Consider the following 21,081-nt stretch of genomic DNA (forward strand, 5'->3'; position numbering starts at 1 on the left):
CTTCCTTGTCCTTGATGGTGTCTTGATGTGCATGGTGGTTTTATATGGTGTGCTTATGGATTATAAATACTTGTTCAACTATAACTATTAGCTCCTCATTTTAAATTGTCAAAGAGTGTGTGTAGCCATTAAAATAAAGTTCAGTTTATGGTTTGTTATTTCTTTTATCAGTAGCACAGTGGTGAATAGACTCGTATCCGTGATACAGATCCAGTCCCTTAAATAATTTACGTTGATTGAATTGAAATTTTATCAACTTAGTTTAAGATGGATTCAAATAAGCCGACACGCATAGGTCGTGTGCCTAGGTGGACCACGAGAGAGTTAATTTTTCACCCAACTCTTATTTTCGGGCCAAAATATTTCAGAATATACAAACAGATTGAATTTAAGTAGCTATCATTTTTTTTTAAATATACCAAAATCAAAATTTAACAATGGTTGAAAATGCATTTTACCTAGTGGTGACAATTTTTGACCCGACACGAAAACACGATCCGAACCGAACACGAAAAAATCAGATTAGAATTGGGTAGTTTCGGATTCAGGTCGAAATCGGATCGACCCATTTGACCCAATTAATAAACAGGTCGGGTTCGGGTCAACCTGAAATGACCCAATTACAACCCGTGAACCCGTTTATAAATAATTATAAATTTAAACTAAAATTACAAATTAAAAAAAAAGTTAAAAACCCTAAACATAGAAATATGTTATGCTATTGATTGCAATGTTGCTATGGTTTATCATTTATGATATGAATTTTCAATTTGTGTAGATAAATGTTATTTTTAATTTTTAATTTAATATACAAATTTTATTTAATGAATTCAGGTCATATTCGGGTCAAACGGATCAAACAAGTTAAACGGATCAAACGGGTCGAACGAGTTAAACGGGTCAAACGAGTTAAATGGGTCAAACGGATCGAGTTCGGGTCGAATTCGGGTCAAGTGCAAATAAACAGATCAGGTTCAGGTTGAATATTTTGACCCGAATTAATAATCAGGTCGGGTTCAGATTGTCATTTATCAACCCGTCAACCCGCCAATCCGAACCTATCAACCCGAACCCGAATCGAATTACCATCCCTAATTTTACCAATGTGGCACTAGCCCAACTGTAGATCTTGTCGTGGTCTTCGGTATGGGTCAGTGAGTCTGTGGCGGAGGCAGCATAGCACAGTGACAGGGATTCCAAAATAAGCCTGCTCCCAGTCCCACTACTCGCTGTTGGTGCCATGCGCCAGATGGGCCAAACTGCTGATCGGCAGATCCAGCTGGTACGCGCCCTTTCACTTCTCGCTTCACCATGCATGATTATCTTTTTCACATAATTTCGAAACGGAATATGATTACAGTAAGCCAAATCTCTCCCTTGTCCACATGCACCTCTCCACCCCATCATGACAACCACCCACGGGACCCACCAGTCACCCGACGCAGCACAAAACAGAAGACCGAACATGGGCTAGCTAGCTGTTTGGAAACAGCAGAAAATTACACGACGAACCACAAGAACGACTATCGTTCTCCTCTTCCTGCTTTACTCTTTCTGCTTCATCCGCTTGCTCAGTTTCATGAAATTTATACATATATATATTATATATGAGCACTATCGCGCACTGTCTTAGTCTAAAGCAAACGAGAAGTGGAAAGTTTTTCTACATATTCGAGCATATTTGAAAATCTAGGGGCGTATTGATCGTGCAGCTTCTTCACGGTGGTGGTCGAGCCACTTGCATCATGAAAATGGTGCCTGAACTGTGACGGCGATGGGGCTCCTCACTGAATGCCTTCCGTCACTCCATGTCAGCGATCCACTCCGGACTCTAGAGTTCCCCGGCGCCATCTTCGCCCACGTTTCCGCCTTCACCCTCACCAGAAAGCTCAGCTTTTGCCCTGACCGCCGGAATGACAATTCCATAGGCTCCACCGTCACCGTACTGCCCTCCGGCTGCTGCACCGTCGCTCTGTATGTTGTGGCTCCGTTGCCTACGTTTGTCACGGTCCGAATGAAATGCGTTGCCATTCTTCTTTTTGAGCCGTCCTCCGCGAACACAGCGGAGAAGGAAGGGTAGTTCAGGTTGCCGGCGTGCCCCGCTTTCCTTGCTCCCCGGCAATCCGCCGCCTTCCGCGTGATCGCCTTGATGTTCTGCTGCGTGTAGTTGAGGTTGCACAGGAAATTGACGTAGTCGACTGCTGTGAGGTCGTAGATCAGGCCCGGGTCCATCGCGCGCTGCGGGTTTACGTGGCCGGAACCGAAGTCGAACACGTCGGAGAAATTTCCAGTGGACTCGTCGAGCATTGTCATCCCCTTGTTGTCCTTCACGTAGGCGGTGGTCATTAGGGCCGACTTGATGGCCGCCGGAGACCAGTCCGGGTGCGCCGCCTTGAGGAGGGCTGCGAGGCCTGAAACGTGGGGGCATGCCATGGACGTGCCCGAGAGAATATTAAACTCTGTTCTCCTTTGGTCGGATGGGATCCCGGCGGGGCCGACGTTGTGTGGCCAGGCCGCCAAGATATGGAGCCCTGGTGCGACTAGGTCCGGCTTCAGGATCTCCGGAGACTGGGGGTTGGGCCCGCGGGCGGAAAATGAGGCGATCACCGGCGCAGGGTGAACGCCAAGACGGGTGCCGCGGAACAAAATGGTGGCGGTGGCAGGGAATCTGGAAGTGGATGTAGCGATGTACTTGCGAATTACGTCGCCCACCACAGCACCGACGGCGGTGGCGGGCAGGACGTGGCAGTCGGCAACAAGGCCCTCTCCGTCGAACACGCCATTGGCTAGGATCATGCCCACGGCGCCGGCCTTGCGGACGACCTCTCCTTTCGCGGTTCGGGAGTTAACACCGCGGTCGCAAAGAACGATCTTCCCTTTCACAGCTTCCGAGTTGAGGGATCCCTCAAGGCACAAGGAGGAGGAGTAGCCGTCGCCAGCACCTTGGGCGACCCCTGCATAAACCAGTGGATATAGACGGCCAGAGTCGAGCGAGGGGCCACCGTAGACACTAACGCCAGGGAGGACGCGACCATTGCCGAGCTTGACGTCCGCAGGGAAGTCGCGGTCCATGGAGCCAGCACCGACGGTGGCTACCCAGGGAGCAACGTTGGTGACAGTGAGCCCGCCGGGACCGCCGTTGCCAGCAGAGGCAGAGACGAAGATGCCAGCCTCAGCGGCAGCGAAGGCACCTACAGCAATAGCGTCGAGGTAGTAGGGCACGACGACGCCTCCAACGCTTAGGGAAACCACGTCGACGCCGTCGGCAACGGCGGAGTCGAAGGCCGCGAGGATGTCGGAGTCGAAGCAACCAGCGACCCAGCAGACCTTGTAGGCGGCGAGGCGGGCCTTGGGGGCCATACCAGCAGCTACGCCGCGGGCATAACCAAGCGTGGAGGCAGGGAAGACGTACCGTCCCGCCGCAATGGAGGCGGTGTGGGTGCCGTGTCCGTCGGTATCCCGTGGCGATCGCAGCTCGACGGACTCATTCATGCGGCCGGAGGTGGCTTCGTACCCCGCGGAAAAGTAACGCGCCCCGATGAGCTTGCGGTTGCAGGAGGAGGCCGGGAAACCGGGGCCAGAGACGCACTGACCCCGCCACCGCGATGGGGCAAGGCCGAGGTCACTGTCGGCGAAGCTGCGATGGCCGGGGGTGATGCCGGTGTCCACAACAGCGATGACGAGCTCAGATCCGAAATCGGACTCCGCGAGTAAGCCGGTGCGGTCGGAGGATAGGAGACCGAGGAACTCCGGGGACCGCGTGGTGTCAGGGTGGCGGACGAGCTCTGGCACGACGGCGAGGAAGCCCGGGGTGGAGGCGAGGGAGGCGGCTGTGGAGGGGGAAATGCGAGTGGAGAAGCCGTGAAAAAGGGAGGAGTAAGTATGAATGAGGAAGCCACCTGGGGGGAAATCGGTGATGCCATCGGCCGAGGCAGTGGCGGCGAGAAGGGAAGTTTCGTACCAGTGGGCGTGGGTAGGGAAGATGGAGGGCTTAGCGTCGGCGTCAACGCGTACTATGTAGGTGTTAAGAAGTTCGACGGCGGAGATGGAAGGGAGGAAGAAAAGGAAGAGGAAGAAGAGAGAGCGGAGGTAAAGATCGATCTCCATTTTTATTAGTCGGCTGCTACTGCCTCTGCCTCTGGTTTGGGGCTTACGGCTGGCAGGCAAAAGAAGGCAAAAGAAGAAGAAGATGATCGAGCAAGTCTCTCTCAAGTGCCAGTGATAAGCATGCGGGAGTGTTTTTTATTTTTTATTTTTTATTTTTTAATAATTTAAAATGACTCCTGTAAATTTTATTTGATTTTTAAATCACGACAAATTTTTGAGATTGCCCCGGACTCTCTATCTCTGATACGTGGGATTTGCGCAGTGAGATTTGAAAATGTCTAAAAACTAGAGTTTGGATATTTAAATGATACGATAATAGTCAATTTGAATGAATTAAATCATTCAAATGATCATTTAAATTTAGTTTAATTTATTTTGTTTATGAACTTGAGTTAAGTTGATTCGTTTAAATATTATGAAACTTTTAATTCAAGTTTATTTATTGTTTGAAATTTTTACTTGCTTGATTGGTTATTAAATTTAATAATTTCAATTTATTTATTTTAAAATTTCTTTATTTATTTAGTATTTTAATGAGTTTTATTAATAAATATGATTCATGAGTATTATTCATGAATATTAATTGAACATTATATATTTAAATTTATTTATTTAATTGATCTTGTGTATTGAATGAACATAAATAAATTTTTATTAAGTTAAATATCAAATTTATTTACTAATGTTTAGTTGATTTACCATCCTAACTAAAAAAATATACTTTATTTTGATTTTATCCCGAGCCAAATTTAAATAAAAGCTCTCATTGGTTTGAATGCATGAAGTAATGTTTAGTCATGTGATTAACTTACCTATTCTTGTTTCACATGTAATTGTTCCATCACATTTCAGTGAAATTTCAATAGAGGAAAGATCCGATACAAAGATTAAGGTAGCGTTTAGTTTAGGGGTTTGGGAATGAGGGAATGGATTCATTCTCAAATCTTGTGTTTGGTTGATGGGAATGAAATCAAGATTTTGGAATGAAACTCAAAACTTGGGTATAGATAAAGCGCACTCTCTCCCTTGGATTTTGATGGAATGAGAATGAGAATTAAGTTTTAGACGAAAATACCCTTAGTATATTTGTTCAATTTTTCTTTTATTTCATACTCTCTCTCTCCTTGTTCTCTCTCATCATACTTTCTCTTCTCATTCTATTATCACACTTTCTCTCTCAACATACTTTCTCTCTCCTCATTCTCTCTCATCACATATTCTCTATCATTTTCTCTCTGTATTCTCTTATCACACACTCTCTCCTCATTTTTTCTCTCTTCATTCTCTCCTCATTTTTCTCATCATACTTTCTCTCTCCTCAATCCCTCTTACCATACTCTCTCTGCACATTTTCTCTCATCACACTTTCTCTCTCTTTATTCTCTTCCATCACACTCTCTCTCCTCATTTCTTCTCATCACACTTTTCCTCTTTTCATTTTTTCCCATCACACATTCTCTCTCATCATACTTTCTCAGCATTCGTTCTCTCTCCTCAATCTCTCATTTTCTCTCATTATACTTTTTTTCTTCATTTTTTTCTCATTACTCTTTCTCTCTCAGCACACTTTTTCTCTCATCATGCATTTTCTCTTCTCAATCTCTCCTATCATGCTCTCTCTCCTCATTTTCTCTCATTACACTTTCCCTCTCTTCATTTTTTCCCATCACACTTTCTCTCTCATCATTCTCTCTTATCATATGTTTCTCTTACATTCAACTTTCTCTCTCATCTAATTTTTTCTCTTATTTTCTTCTAAGGGTAAAAAATAAAATTTAAGTTTATTCCGATTGAAAATATTCAACTAATCAAATATTATTTTTAAGAATGATACTCAAGTTCGTACCTATTCCCATTCCTATTCTGATTCCTAAGAGAGAACCAAACGTCACCAAACTCTAAAAGGTGATCTAAAACTTGGACGTCACTAAACTTTGAAGACTCGGTGTTCTCTGAAGAAGACTGATCAAAGTTTCATCATAGCAACTCCTTCGACATTTTCTCATTAATTCTCTTCGAAATTTTCTCATGTATGTATTATACGGAATATAGTTCTTGTTTATTTATATTGATTATAGCATAAAAGAATTTCCTTATGAGTTTTTCCATGTAAAGTTTTCATGTTAAAACTTCATAAATCTAAAATCTTCTATTTTCATCAATGAATTTCGTTCTAAACTCACTAATGGAATTAACAAATTTCAATCAGACTCATTCCAAGTTTTATATGTTTCTTCATTGCTTTTTAGTCCAAATGTGTCCTCATTTATTATCTCGAAGCATTCCTAGCACTGATCAAAAGTTTTTAAACTTTTAGAGCACTATGGTGTTATTATTCAAATAACAGTAGCATAGTGGTGCTGATCTTTGAAAACCAATACCACACTTTGTGATGTCAACATTACACTGTGGTGCTGGTTTTCTAAAACCACCACTATAGTGTTGTAGACTTTAAGGGAATTGGCACATACATATAATATATCCTGGAGATGTGAAAATCAAGAATGGACACTATAAATACATTCTGCATACTCATTTCCTCTATTACATATCAACTTTTTAGAAATCAAAGTCTCATATATCTATCAATGGATTTCAGTCAAAACTCATTAATGGACTTCATCAATTCATATTGGACTCATTCTAACTCCTGTGAGTTTATTAGATGCATCATAGTACAAATGTATCATCCTTTACTATTTTAAGGCATCCACGTAGTCGTTGAAAGATTTTAAAATTTTCAAAACTCAATGGTCTTGTTCTTACAAGAACAATATCATAGTGTTGCTAATCTTCAAAAACCAACCCCCCCCCCCCCCCCTACCCTATATGAGAAAAATAGAACAATATGGTGCTGAATTTTTAAGATCGACACTACAGTGCTGCTGGTTTCCAAAGTCCAACACTACAGTGGTGTTGGTCTTCAAAAACTAGGGCCACAGTGTTTGTGCCAGTTGGCATACAATTATAACTTCGCTTACGAGTCTCAAGATAAGGATTGCACATCATGCATACCTTCTATACATTCATCTCTTCTATCTCACAATAAAATTTTAAAACTCAAGTCTCCTATATCCATCAATAGTTTTCGGTCAAAATCTGTTGATAGACTTAGAGAGTTATGATCGGACTCATTCCATATCGTGTAAGCTTCTTCAGTGTTTCTCAGTCTCATCATGCCCTAAAATCTCAAATTTAAGTCCTTCATAGTCGGGCATGGTATGTTTTTAAAAATATATCATGAGGCCAATATTCTTATATGAGGATCATAACTATATTTATAAACCATTTATATATATCATTGTCATTTTTATGATTGCAATAATGCAATCGACTAATGCAGTTGAGTTACATGTGTGAACCATGTAAGTGCAGCGTAGGCCGACAAGAGGGGGGTGAATTGTTGAAAACAAAAATAAACTATACCCTCCTCGTGCTTTCAACTCAATTGGTGCAATAGTAAATAAAGCATTAAAGTAATAAAGCAGTAAACAGAAAAGAAACAGGAATTTAACCTGATTACAACCAAGGATGTTGTTTATCCAGGGCAATGAGAAGCGCACTAAAAAGAATCTCCTTTACTGAAGGCGGAGAAGCCTTTTACACTTTGGAAGCTTAGAACTATTGCTAGGAATGGCTATACAATTGATTGCTTGAGTTGTTGATTATTTCCTAGCTCTAGGAGCCTTTATATAGGTCCTGGAAATCCTATCCCGAGGGTCCAAGGCACCTTCAACTAGGTTTAAGGCACCTCCAGCTCGGTCAGCGGATAAAACTTTATCCACTACGCAAACGGTCTGTTTGACCAGGCTTAAGGCGCCTTCATCAGCCTTGAGGGCGCCTTCAAGCTGAAGGCGCAGGCAGCTTGAAGGCGCCTTGAGCTGTTTATCCAGCACAGCTTCTTTTCCAGCTCTTTTGCATTGGCTTCCTATGCTCCGTTCTTTTGGGTGATTGCGGCCAACCGGAATAGGGCTCACCTGAACCCAATTCCCGATCTTCTCCTCGAGCAGCCTTCCGTCCCAGCTTAACGTCCCTCGAACGCCGCGCACGCTCTTCACGCCTATCGGAGCACTCTTTTGCAGCTCTCTCGTCTTTCGGACGCACCGAGCCCGTCGGCTCCTTTCCCGTGTCGTCCTTCTCTCTAGCTGCGTCTTCCACACGACTTCCTGCGTTCCTAAGCTCCTACACACATAGACACATGGATCAGACACAAAGCAGGACCTAACCAACTTGGTTGATCACATCAAAACTACCACGGGGTCTAACAATCTCCTCCTTTTTGATGTGCATCAACCCAAGTTCAAGTTAGAGTTAAAACAGACATAAATAGTAATTTTAAAGGAAATTACTAAACTAACATATTTAAGCATAAATTTGCAATAAATAAAATTGCAACTCAGTTTAGAAAAAAAATATAAAAAAATTTTAATTTTTTATTTTCCTAACTCCCCCTAAACTTGTACCTTCTCTCCCTCTTTGATCACAGTAAAAATGGGGTACCAATAAGATAATATTAAGCAAATTATTAAGGTAGAAAAATATTCTGAGCAAAAATGAATTTTTAGAAAAAAAAAATTTCTAAGTTAAATTGAATTTTCAGAAAAAATTTCTAAGCAAAAATGAATTTTTTGAATTTTACAAAAAAAAATTTCTAAGTTAAACTGAATTTTCAAAAAAAAAATTCTAAGTAAACTAAATTTTTGAATGTTCCCAAAAAAAATTTCTAAGTCAAATGAAAATTTTGAGTTAGAGTTTTCAAGAAAAATTTCTAAGTAAAAAAAATTTTTTTTTTGTTTATTTTAACAAAATGTTTGATAAACTTTCGAACCATTATTTAATTCTAGTTTTTAATGCTTTTTTAGAAAGTTAATTAAACATTTTATTTCAATATTTCAGCTTCCAGGTCATGGCGAGGCACTAGGCCTTCTTGGTTATTGGAGCAGCAACTACTTCCTTAGATAAAGCTTCCATAAAGAATTTCAATATTTAATTTTCCCACTGTAAGCTTTTAACTAAAAGAGAAATTTAAACTAGCAGAGATTTTAGAACCCAATAAAGGTTCCTTCCTATAGGGTTGGTCAAAAACTTAGGGGGTACATGATTTTTGGGCACTTTTCTAAGTTGACCCTGGTGTTTTCTAATGTACCAATTTAATTTTCTATAAATTTTTAATTTTGAGTTTGGAAATTTATTTAAACATGCATCAGATTTCAATTTTCAATTTCTAATTTTAATTTATCATTTTCTGATTTTATGCTATCATACATTTCTACTGGGCATGCTTTCGCAAGGATCAATTTCAATTTAGTATTTTCTTTTTCTAATTGATCTAATTCTTTGGATAGAGACTTGATAAATTTAAAAGACTGAGTCAGGGTTAGATTGCGTACCTTACTTACCTGATCTGGTGACGCTCCCCCTTCACTGCTACTTTCTTCTTCTGATGTTCCTCCCCCTTCATCGATGCTCATCTCTGAGCTAGACGTTTCTTCTAGCTGATGGTTGGCCATCAGTGCTATCCTCGAGAATTCTTCGACTTCTGATTCGGAGGACGACGAATCATCCCACGTGGCCTTTAGGTTGTGTTTGGGTCAAGCTGGATTCTTGCTCCTTTCCTTATCCTTCTGTTTGCTCTTCAATTTTGGGCAGTCCTCCTTGATATGCCCTTCTTCGTTGCAGTTGTATCAACGAATTGTTCTTTTCTTTTGTTGATGCCTCTGCGATCTAAACTTATTAGTATTAAAAAATTTATTGAAGTGTTTTACCAGTAGTACCACTTCGGATTCATCGACCGAGGCTTCTGAGTCAGAACCGTTTATTTTTACCTTTAAGGCAATGTTCTGACTGGTCTTCTCCACTCCATTGGGCTCTGCAACTCGAGATTCATGAAGTTCAAAAGTAGAAACCAATTATTCTAAAGTACTTACCTCGAAGTCCTTAGAGATGTTGTACGCATCTACTAAGGAGGCCCAATCGGAAGTTCTCGGAAAAGCGTTGAGCGCGTACCGGATCGAGTCCCGGTTCGTTACTTCTTCTCCAAGGTTGTTGAGTTGAGTTATCAGCTCTTTGATTCTCGCTTGGAGTTGCGCTACCTTCTCGCCTTGGTTCATCCGGAGGTTCGTCAACTGGGTCCGGAGGATGTCACGCCTCACTCTCGCTAGCTTTGCTTCGGAGGTATCTTCGTGAAGCTCCAGGAATTTTTCCCAGAGATCTTTCACGGAGTTGTAGCTTCCGATCCGATTTACCTCCTGAGGCGGCAGAACGCTGAGTAGGTGGAACTCAGCCTTCCCGTTGGCGACGAAATCTGCTTGTTCCTTTTTCGTCCAGGTATTTTCCTCCTTATCTTTCGGAACTGCATAGCCATATTTCATTATTAAAAGAATGTCAAATTCAATTTTAAAAAATACCTCCATTTTGCGCTTCCTTGTGGCAAAGTCTCCGTCGAACTTCGGGGGATGGATGTTCGCTCCGGCCATCATTTTGATTGTAGTGCTTCAGTTTGCGGTTAGTCCTTCTGAGGCGATCAGGCTCTGATACCACTTGTAAGTGCAGCATAGGCCGACAAGAGGGGGGGTGAATTGCTGAAAACAAGATCAAACTATACCCTCCTCGTGCTTTCAACTCAATTAGTGCAATAGTAAATAAAGCAGTAGAGTAATAAAGCAGTAAACAGAAAAGAAACAGGAATTTAATCTGGTTACAACCAAGAAGGTTGTTAATCCAGGGCAATGAGAAGTGCACTAAAAAGAATCTCCTTTATTGAAGGCGGAGAAACCTTTTACACTTTGGAAGCTTAGAACTATTGCTAGGAATGGCTACACAATTGATTGTTTGAGTTGTTGATTATTTCCTAGCTCCAGGAGCCTTTATATAGGTCCTGGAAATCCTATCCCGATGGTCCAAGGCGCCTTCAACTAGGTTTAAGGCGCCTCCAACTCGGTCAGCAGATAAAACTTTATCCGCTGCGCAAACGGTCTGTTTGACCAGGCTTAAGGCGCCTTCAAGCTGAAGGCGCCTTGAGCTGTTTATCCAACACAGCTTCTTTTCCAGTTCTTTTGCGTTGGCTTCCTATGCTCCGTTCTTTTGGGTGATTGCGGCCAACCGGAATAGGGCTCACCCGAACCCAATTCCCGGCCTTCTCCTCAAGCAGCCTTCCGTCCCGGCTTAACGTCCCTCGAACGCCGCGCACACTCTTCACGCCTACCGGAGTACTCTTCCGCATCTCTCTCGTCCTTCGGACGCACCGAGCTCGTCGGCTCCTTTCCTGTGTCGTCCTTCTCACTAGCTGCGTCTTCCGCTCGACTTCCTGCGCTCCTAAGGTCCTGCACATTTAGACACAGGGATCAGACACAAAACAGGACCTAACCAATTTGGTTGATCACATCAAAACTACCACGGGGTCTAACAAACCATCATTGGTAAGTTTACTAGTTGATTACCATACTCAACTGTTGTGCATGGGTTGGGAACAATATGTTTATCAGTTGATTGGAGAACTCTGACTGCTGTGCATGAACAAGTTAGGCAGTCGACTAGTTCACTCAACTTGAGCATAGTATATTAAGTAGTTGACTATTTACTTATCACTCAACTACTATCGAGGATCGGCCGATTGCTAATGTTCAATTTGTGTTATGGGTTTTCTCATATATCTATTTGCACAAGTGTTACTACTAAGTTGAACTAATATAATCACCAAAGTAATAACTATTAGATAAATTTAGTATATTTTATATAGATAGATGTATATCTATGTCGAAAATAATTTACCTAAACGAAAATTTCTTTTAGGTCAAATATATATTATTGTAGCTCATATATAGTGAAATTCTTGTACATTATTCATATAATATTTTGATTTAAAGAAAGACATATTATACGGTTGATTAAAGTTAATTATTTTGAGCTATATTTAGAGAATACCGTTGACGGGTTGTATTTTAGTCCAAAAATTAAATGGAATATTGTGCTTGGGAGGCCTACATACATGTATATATATATATTTGCGATTGTTTGCTTTTATTTGCTTAAATATATGCATGTTTAGGTTGTAAAGTGAGCTTCGTTCTTTTATTTTATAGCATACTCAATATCTGCCAACATCAACAGCATTTAGTACTTATCGACACTAATTTTATGAAATGGAAAGAACACATAATGATTGTGTTAGACTATATGGATTTAGACCATGCATTCAAGAAGAATCGTCTTACCCTGCAAAAGAGACAACTATATTTGAGAAATGGGATAAATCCAACCGCATGAGTTTAATGATCATGAAGTTATTCATTCTAGAATCTATCAAAGGCTCAATTCCTAAGAAGGAGGTTGTCAAGTTGACGCCGGATAAGAGAGTGATTCGTGTGTGAATATCGAAAATAATATTTTAAAATCTATTAATTCGAAGAGGAATACCAAAAAATAGAAAAATAATGACACTATCAAAAATATTATTAAACTAAAACTTTTTTTTCTAAACATCAACTAAACATACCCTTATAAGATTATAAACCTTAAAATCAAATAAAGAAAATAAATCTCGATATATATATAGACGACGATTTCTGACTTGTAAAGAAATGAAAGGAATTCTAATAAAAAGGAAAAAAAGACTCATAACTCAAAAATCCTTAAATGGACTCAAAATATAAAAAATATTAAAAAAATATTACTTAATATACCAAAAATACTTTAAATGCCTAAAAAATGAAAATTACAAAAATAATAATAATAATAATCTACAAATCATTATGCATCAATCGCCTAAAGTTTAAATGAACTTGTCATCGAGTTCAGAGTAGTGTCAAGTGATAACCAGGTGGAAGATCATTTGATATCAACTCGATAAAAGTGAGGGGACTGTTATTAGGTGTTGTTGCTGACTGATTCTGTTGCAATAAATGAGATCCATATATACAAAAATTCATTACATGGGGAGGTATCATATGCATGCTAAGATATCCTTTTAGACGCTCCATTATAATTGCTTCACCTCGTGATCTCATCGAAATAAGAGATAAAACATCAAGGATATATGGTCAGCCACCTGGAGTTAGCAACAGGTGATTTGAGTAGAGCCATGTCTTCTTTTATTTTCATTGCTTCTTGCAGGGTTGACAAAGATGCAGCATAAGAAATCTGAATGCATTTATTATCTCCAACTGCTCCTGGAACAAGTGCAACTTGGGCTTTGTCAAAACAGAACCAGTAAAGGAATTCGGAGTCTTCAATGTTTTCAAAACCTTCAACCTCAAATCCATAATAGGAACTAAAGTCAATGAACATATAGAAAGCACCCTGGGGCTCCAATATGTTTGTTGGAAAATTACTGGAGATGCATCACTGTTAGCGTTCTCTTTCTTTGAGTCATCGTCACAAGGAACCTTATCAACTTCATCATCATGGATCGCTAATTAACTTGATCTCATCTTTATCGTAAACTAGATCATCAACTATTTCAATCTTTTCATCTAATTCTTTTTTTTTAAAAAATTTGTATCCAAATTAAAATAAAAGAACTTGCAATTTTTAAAATCTTGCACTGCTAGATATTGGGATAATTGTCTTTGTAGATCTTCAAGTATCTCGTCTTGAGTACTACAACCATGATGTGAGATTTCCTCAATCAGAACCTACCTATCATGACCACAATCACAACCATGATGACCATCCATGGATCTAGAGCTCTGATACTAACTGATGTTGGACAAGATAATAATTATCCTATGGATTATTGAATCTGTTAATTCGCATGCAAATACCTAAAATAATCTTCTAAAACCTGTTAATTCAAATAGGATTAATTTTCAATGGAGAAAAATGAATCTATATACGATGCGATTGAAGAACTTTAAATCTAAGGGCTTAAAGCATCTAGTATGTAGCTTAACAAAATCCATTTTAATCTAATGCATATAATCTGCCAATGGTATTGGAAATTTAATTAGATGGTTACTTCATTTGATTTTAAGGAGAATATCATTGATCAATGCATATACCTCAAGTTCATTATACTTTTTTTTTATGAGGATGATATTTTGCTGGCAAAAAATAATAAGGTTTTGTTGCATGAAACCAATCAATTTCTATTTGGTCGTTTTTAAATGAAGGATCTTAGTGATGCATATAGATCTATCATGATTGTTCAAGATGTATACTTGGATTATCACAAAAGACCTACAAGGGTGCTCAATTGGTATGACATATAAAATTATGCACTTGGTGACACACTTATGACAAAAGGTGGCAAATTTAGCTTGAAACAATGTTCATAACTTGAATATAATGTGAGATAAAGAAAATACATAAATCTCTTATGCTTTAGTTATAGGGATTCTCATGTATGTTTAAGTATGTAAGCGTCCAAATATTGCTTACATAGTGGGTATGCTAGACAAATATTTGAGTAACTCTAGATCGGATCATTTGAAAGTCATCAAAAGGGTTATGTGATATTTGTACAGAATAAAGGATTTCATACTCACATATAAAAAATTTGGTCACTTGGAAGAGATTGGATATTCAAACTCTGAGTTTATTGAGTGCTTGAAGAATATGGGATCCACTTGGGTCTATGTTTTCATTCTTCTTGGAGGAGCTATAATGTCTTGAATTTCAAAATCTCATCATAGTTTAAACAAGAAGAACCCTAGGAGAGCCCAATGATGTTGTTGGTGATTGAGTATGATTGCCCTACATCCTCTAATGTGCTTGTGTCAAATTGTCTCAAAGTTGTGCCAATTTCAAAAACAATAGTTCTCTATCTAGGTTGTGAAATTCATTTATGTAGTTATAGTTGTTGGTGCGGGAAGCATCCGACAGTCGAACCTGTATTTTGATTATGTCAAAGGGTTCAAAGTTAAGTTGTTTTCTTATCTAACAATTTAAATGAGATTGCAGGAAAGTCCTACGTGTACTTAGGGAAAAGTCCTAGTTGCGGTTAGGCAAAGGAAAAACCCTAAGGGGCGGTAACCCTAAGTCCTAGGGGGTGGTAACCTTAGACGGGAAGTCTTAGCGGGTCGAGGGCTTCGGGCAAAAGTCCTAGAGTCGAGGACTCTAGGTGGAAAGTCAAGGTGTCGCGAACCAGGTGAAAGACTGGGCGGGTCGTGGAGCGGACGTCCAGCGGAAAGTCTTAGAGCTTCGGGCGCTAAGCAAAAGTCCAGTTGGTCTAGAGGATCAACTGGCAATAGATAAACTCTCTTGAGTGGAGTAGGTGAGGACGCGTTCCCCGGTGAGGAAATAGTAGACGTCGGTTCGACCTAGGATTTCTTGTCGGGAATCCGAAGTCAGAACCGGACAGTCCGGAGACTGTCAAATACTTTAATATTACATATCTATATGTTCACTTTGTTTTGCAGGGTATGTTGGTTTGTTGGACTAACTTATTTTGCAGGAAGAGACCCTCTCGTAGCAAGGCACGAGGGCACCCTCATGGAGCTTGAGGGTGCCCTGGACACTGGCGCGAGGGCGCCCTCATGGAGCTTGAGGGTGCCCTGGACCTTGGTGTGAGGGCGGCGCCATGGAGGTTGAGGGCGCCCTCAGACGGATAAGAGGCGACTTCTTCAAAGCTCATCCACACTGCGGATTTGGCGTGGATGAGGGCACCCTCCATGGTGTTGGAGGGGCCCTCCACGAGCTTTATAAGCAGGTCTCGAGCAGCAACAAGGAACAACAACGAAAACATGATCCATCTTCCGTGCATTGCTCAAAAGACCATTCGATAAAGTTGTAGCAAGACACCGACAACCTAAAGCTTCGAATTCACTGTTCTTAAAGTTGTTGGTATATTTTCTTACTGCACTTGAATTATTGTATCCTCTTTGTAATACTTTGCGAGCTTATAGTAATTGCCCAAAGTAAACGCTCAACGAGCGTGAGCCTTGGAGTAAGAGTCGCCCCAGACTCCGAACCAAGTAAAAAATCTTTGGTGTCTTTTTTGTGTGTTTGTGTTATTATTCCACTGCGTTTACTCGTTAAGTTTTCCTAAACTAAAGTGAAAGTCACAAGCGTTATTCACCCCCCCCCCCCTCTCTAGCTCTTTCGATCCAACAATAGTTACACTCAGGAGACTCTTAGGAGTGTAATGAACTTTGTTTGAAGAGATTCTGGAGTGTCTAAGACCATCAAGGAGTTTTGATCAAAACTCGATAATAGACCTACATTATCTAGAATTTTAAAATCTTGACATGGTCGAAACCAGGGAAGTCTTATAAATCCAATGATGGTGTTGGTGAATGAGTCAATTTTAGATCGCCTTTCATTTCTAAAATCAAATGATTGCATATTATTTCTGAATGTATAGTTATACTCAAGATCGTTCGGATAATAAGCAGAAGAAGTCTAAATAGGTTAGCTGGACCGGATGTTTGACAAGTAAGGTATGTTCTGGAGAGGCCTTTCATTCTGGAAGGAAGTGAGGACGTGTCCGAATTTGCACAACCTTAAGCGTTGATCTGACTAAAGAAAGCTAATAGAAATTTCTAAGTTGAGATTAGACAATCTTAACTATTAGTTTCATTCATGCGTACTTATCTATTTCTAACTCTATTTTACAAGATCATTATTGTTGTTTTTTGTGCTATCTCTGTTTTGCAAAAAAAATACTTTGGTTAACCGAACATGGTGGTTTAGTCGACTGATCCAAGCAAATATGTACAAATCATATTCTAATATAGTAAAGAAGGAAATAAAGGTTTGGGCGATTGATCAGAAGGATCAGCTGACCGAATCTATTTGGAAAGCACATATCAGATGAGATCAGATCAAATAGTAAAGGAAATTATGGGGCTAATCAACTAATCAAGAGAATCAGTCGACCGGATAGAGTCTATAAAAAAAGCCTCAGAATCGAAGGCTCAATAATCAATTCTTTCATCGATCTCTCTTTGCATACTGCTTCATTCATGCAACTGCTTATATGCCAAGGGGCTCTCTGACTACCTACTCTAAATTTGATCTCTTGTTGTCGATAAATTTACATTCACATTTCATTTTATGATATTAATAAAGTTGTTATTGTCTCCTAAGTCTTTTAACGATTTCTCTCTTTTTTGAAAGTTTTTAGAAAAAGGGTATTAGTTGATTGCACATTCAAAAATTATCTAAGGGATCGTGGGCTTGGAGTAGTAATCGTTGGATTGTGAACCAATTAACTGCTCGAGTCCTTTCATATTTGTTTTTTCTTTGTGTATCTGTTTTGTTTTTGTAAAAAAAAAGAAGAGTTTTCAATGAATGATATTCACTCCACCCTCTATCGCACGATCCGGTCTTACAATGGTTACACTCAAAAGGCTCCTAAGAGTGGAACAAATTTGGTTTGAAGAAATTTTGTGTCCAAGGCCAAGAGCAAGTTTTAGCCAAAACTAATTTGCTGATGGACCTACAATGTACAAAATTTAAAAATCATGACATAACCTAAACCAAGGGAGTCCTAAGAACCAAATGAAGGTGTTGATAAGTATGATTACCCTAGAACCTCTAATGAGCTTGTGCAAATTGTTTCAAAGTAGTGCCAACTTTAGAAACTCAGCTCTTTATCTGGGCTATAAAATTCATTTTTGATGGCATGATTATAATTTGGAGGCTCCTAGGAGCGTAATGAACTTGGCTTGACCTGCACGGTCTAAAATTTTAAAATCATGCCATGGTTTGAACCAGGGTAATCCTAGGAACCCAATGGTGATGTTGGTGGGTGATTATGATTGTTCTAGCTTAGGCCCTTTGAAAAGCTTATGCAAAATTATCTCAAGGTTGTGTCAATTTCAAAAATTAACAACTCTCTATTTAGGCTATGAATTCCATTTTTGAGAGCATGGAAACACTCAAAAGGATCCAAAGAGTGTCATGAACTGATGGACATATATACTATCTAGAATTTTAACATAGTCTAAACCAAGAAGGAAGCACTTATTTTATAAATACAAAATCACAATTTACGTATTATGAAAAGTTGATAGCAGTTAGATAAATCGGAATCCGGTTCGGTTGGTTCAGTTTGACCAGAAGGAAGCACAGAGAAAAACGGAGCAGAAGGCGTCCAGGGAAGTCACCAAGAGCAGCAAAACTGCAGCCGCAAACGTCAGCACCTGCCACGACCGGGACACGTACGTCCTCACGAACCGCCTGGCACGCACTCCCCACAGGCTGCCATAGTAGGCGTTCACCTCCGCGATCACCCTGTCCATCTCCCCTGCCCTCGCCGCCCTCGCCGACCGCTCCATCCCGTTCCACACCCGCGCCACCTCCTCGTCGCTCTTCATCCGCCGCCGCTCCACCACTCCCGCCTCCCGCAGCAGCCGCACGTCCTCCTTCGTGTCGATGATCCCGTTCATCAGCTCCGTGTACCGCGCGAACACCAGCGGTCCCGTCTCCGCCGTCGTCTCGTATGCCACCAGATTGCACACCACCGCCTCTGTATTCGAGTCCATCACGATCGTCGGCATGTAGAACGTGGCCGTCTTCGCGTCGAAGCGGATAGTGCTCAGGTCGCCCTCCGTGCACGAGAACTTGACGCCGGCCTTCGCTAGCTCCTCCACCGACGGGATCTCGATCTCATCGGCCGAGATAGTCGTATCGGCCGGCACCGGGGCATACGAGCTAGTCAATCCCTTGAACAGGGCCGAAAAGATTGGCCAGGGGATCTTGAGCAGCATCTCGAAGGGCTTTACGATCAGCAGATTCACAACGTGAAGCCCGGACGCGGTGGCCCAAATCGTGTCGAAGATGCCGCTGTACTCCGGTCCTGGCTTTGCTCGCTCGTGCACCGATTCGGCGACATCGATTTCGCACTCGGCCTCGGCTGTCGGGATGGTGACGGCGGAGCCGCCGATAGAATTGCAGTCGGCGGTCTCTTTTTGTCGAGGTACGATGACGCGGTAGAGAAGCTGGAGGAGGTGCGCGTAGGCTTTGGGTCTGGAGAGGGCGGCGAGGCTTTGCGTGGCCTTGAAGGGGGAGATGGACTTGACGAATCCGAGGAGGAGGGAGGAGAGATTGTCATCGGCGAGATGGGTATGAAACCGCAGGAGCTTGCGTAGGAGGAACAACGGGATCTGGTTCTCGAGCATGACGGTGTCGCGGGCGATGGACTTGCAGGCGAGCTTAATGCCGATGGCCAAGCCGCACCTGGGATCCGAGAGGCTGCACAGGAACTCGAGCAGGAAGGCGGCGTCGATGGCCATCATCCACGCCAAGGTCTCGCGATCGAGGTCGACGTGGCGATGGTAGAAGGAACGGATGGCGTGCTCCTTGTTGGCGCAGTAGTCGACGAAGTGGTGGAAGGAGGTTCCCTGGAGGAGGAGCTGCGTTTGGTTGCGCTTGGCGATGGCGAGCTTGTAGTGCTCCATCTGGTAGAGCAGTGGGTCCCAGTGGTGGTAGGGGCCGACGGCGATGAGCTGCGGCAGGTAAGAGTCAGGGCGGGCGGATGACAAGGCCTTGGGCACGGTGAAGATGGAAGGAGCATCTCGCGAGTAGAGCTCCTCGTTCATGGTCTGAAGGATGTTCTTGACGTGTATGACCCACCGGAGTTCGTCCAAGTGTTTCCTGGCCGAAGCGGCGGCGGCGGCTTCTGCAGGGGAGTCGTCCTCTTTCGTCATTGCGTGCGGACGCGCTCGGATTGGTCACTCCGCTGCATTGCTGAGTATTTAAAGCAGTTTGTTTGTTTTCCCCTTTTAATATTTTTTTACCGTTTAGAGGCCAAAATTTTCCAAGGGGCTTTGGGTTTCATCGGTGGTGGCCTACATTGTTTACTTTGCTCAAGCGACACCCGCCGCCCACTTTGGTACTCAGCCCCGTAGTAGTTGTCCGGTTGAGTTTGGGTTCATGTCACGAATGTGACAAATAACTCTGTAGTTTAGGGAGCCGTTCAGTATTTATTTATCTTCTATTCATCTGTCTCACGAGATATGTATAACTTTATGAGAGCATCTACAATGTTATTAACGCGTGATGCGTTAATGATAATATATTATTATATATATAAGTTTTTTAATCTATAAATATTTAACGTATTTAATTTTTTGAACGCGTTAATATTATATTACATTGCATCTACGTAGATATTAATGTTGAAGTATTAATAGCGATGTGAATACTTTGAAAATAGAGAGAATGAACTTCGGACTTGACATTAGAAATGGCCAGAGTTGTTATACTATTCGATTGGTATCGATCACTAGTTTACTGATGGTATAAGTTAACTAATCATTTACGATTGATGATAAACTAAAGTTGGCTGACATTATATAAAAAAATGATGAACAAAATAATATTTAATTTGGGATGGTCGGTTTAATTTTACGAAAAATTTTCATCAGTCGTTAAGATGATAAATTGGATAGATGATCTTGTAAGAGAAAATAATAGAAACCAATTTAGATTCACCTAGATCAAAACTTTAAAATTCGAATAATAAAAATAAGAAAATAGGACTAAAAAGCTCTAAAACATAAAAATGAGAAAGTAGAACTTTTGAAAATTTTATTTTTGAAATAAAAAACATAAAAATCAATATTGGAACCCAAAAATAAATCTTAGAACATTTTACCCGATCCAAACATGCATGAATTATTTATGATTTTTTAAGATTGCTTCTTTTAGCAGGTTGTGTCTCTTAAACTCCTAGTAAGATTGAGAGAATCTTGCTTTTTTTTTCCCCTTTTTTTATAAGATTGAGAGAATCTTGTTGGATGACGGTTAGATGGGCATGGATTTGAAAAAATAATATAATACGAGTGTAAGTGATTTTCTACCGAGGGGGTTATTGACTAGGAAAGATTATTTGCAATTCCTCTTGAGTTTATATTTTTATTCAAATTATAATTTGGCCGGAGGCTATCTAGAGACTACCAATAATGGGCGAGTGGTTGGATTGTCAGGCACCGAGCAAGAGGCAATCTCCGAATGACTTCCAACCGTCCACCCCAACTCAAACTATAACCTGAATAGGAAAGTAATCTCAGGGAGATATCGCCATCAATT

At 41.1% G+C, this 21,081-nt stretch overlaps 2 protein-coding genes across 2 annotated transcripts; both read right to left on the bottom strand.

The window, feature by feature from the left end:
* Nucleotides 1-1,537: 1,537 nt before the first annotated feature.
* Nucleotides 1,538-4,227, bottom strand: LOC122002743 (subtilisin-like protease SBT1.5). The gene has a single exon (XM_042558041.1). It carries the CDS (start codon nt 4,105-4,107, stop codon nt 1,744-1,746), a length of 2,364 nt encoding a protein of 787 aa, XP_042413975.1. The 5' UTR covers nt 4,108-4,227; the 3' UTR covers nt 1,538-1,743.
* Nucleotides 4,228-18,095: 13,868 nt separating this feature from the next.
* On the bottom strand, nt 18,096-19,697 carry LOC121999751 (putative UPF0481 protein At3g02645). The gene has a single exon (XM_042554391.1). It carries the CDS (start codon nt 19,695-19,697, stop codon nt 18,096-18,098), a length of 1,602 nt encoding a protein of 533 aa, XP_042410325.1.
* Between the last annotated feature and the right edge of the window lie 1,384 nt (nt 19,698-21,081).

Source organism: Zingiber officinale, chromosome 7A, assembly GCF_018446385.1.
Source record: "Zingiber officinale cultivar Zhangliang chromosome 7A, Zo_v1.1, whole genome shotgun sequence".
NCBI lineage: Eukaryota > Viridiplantae > Streptophyta > Magnoliopsida > Zingiberales > Zingiberaceae > Zingiber > Zingiber officinale.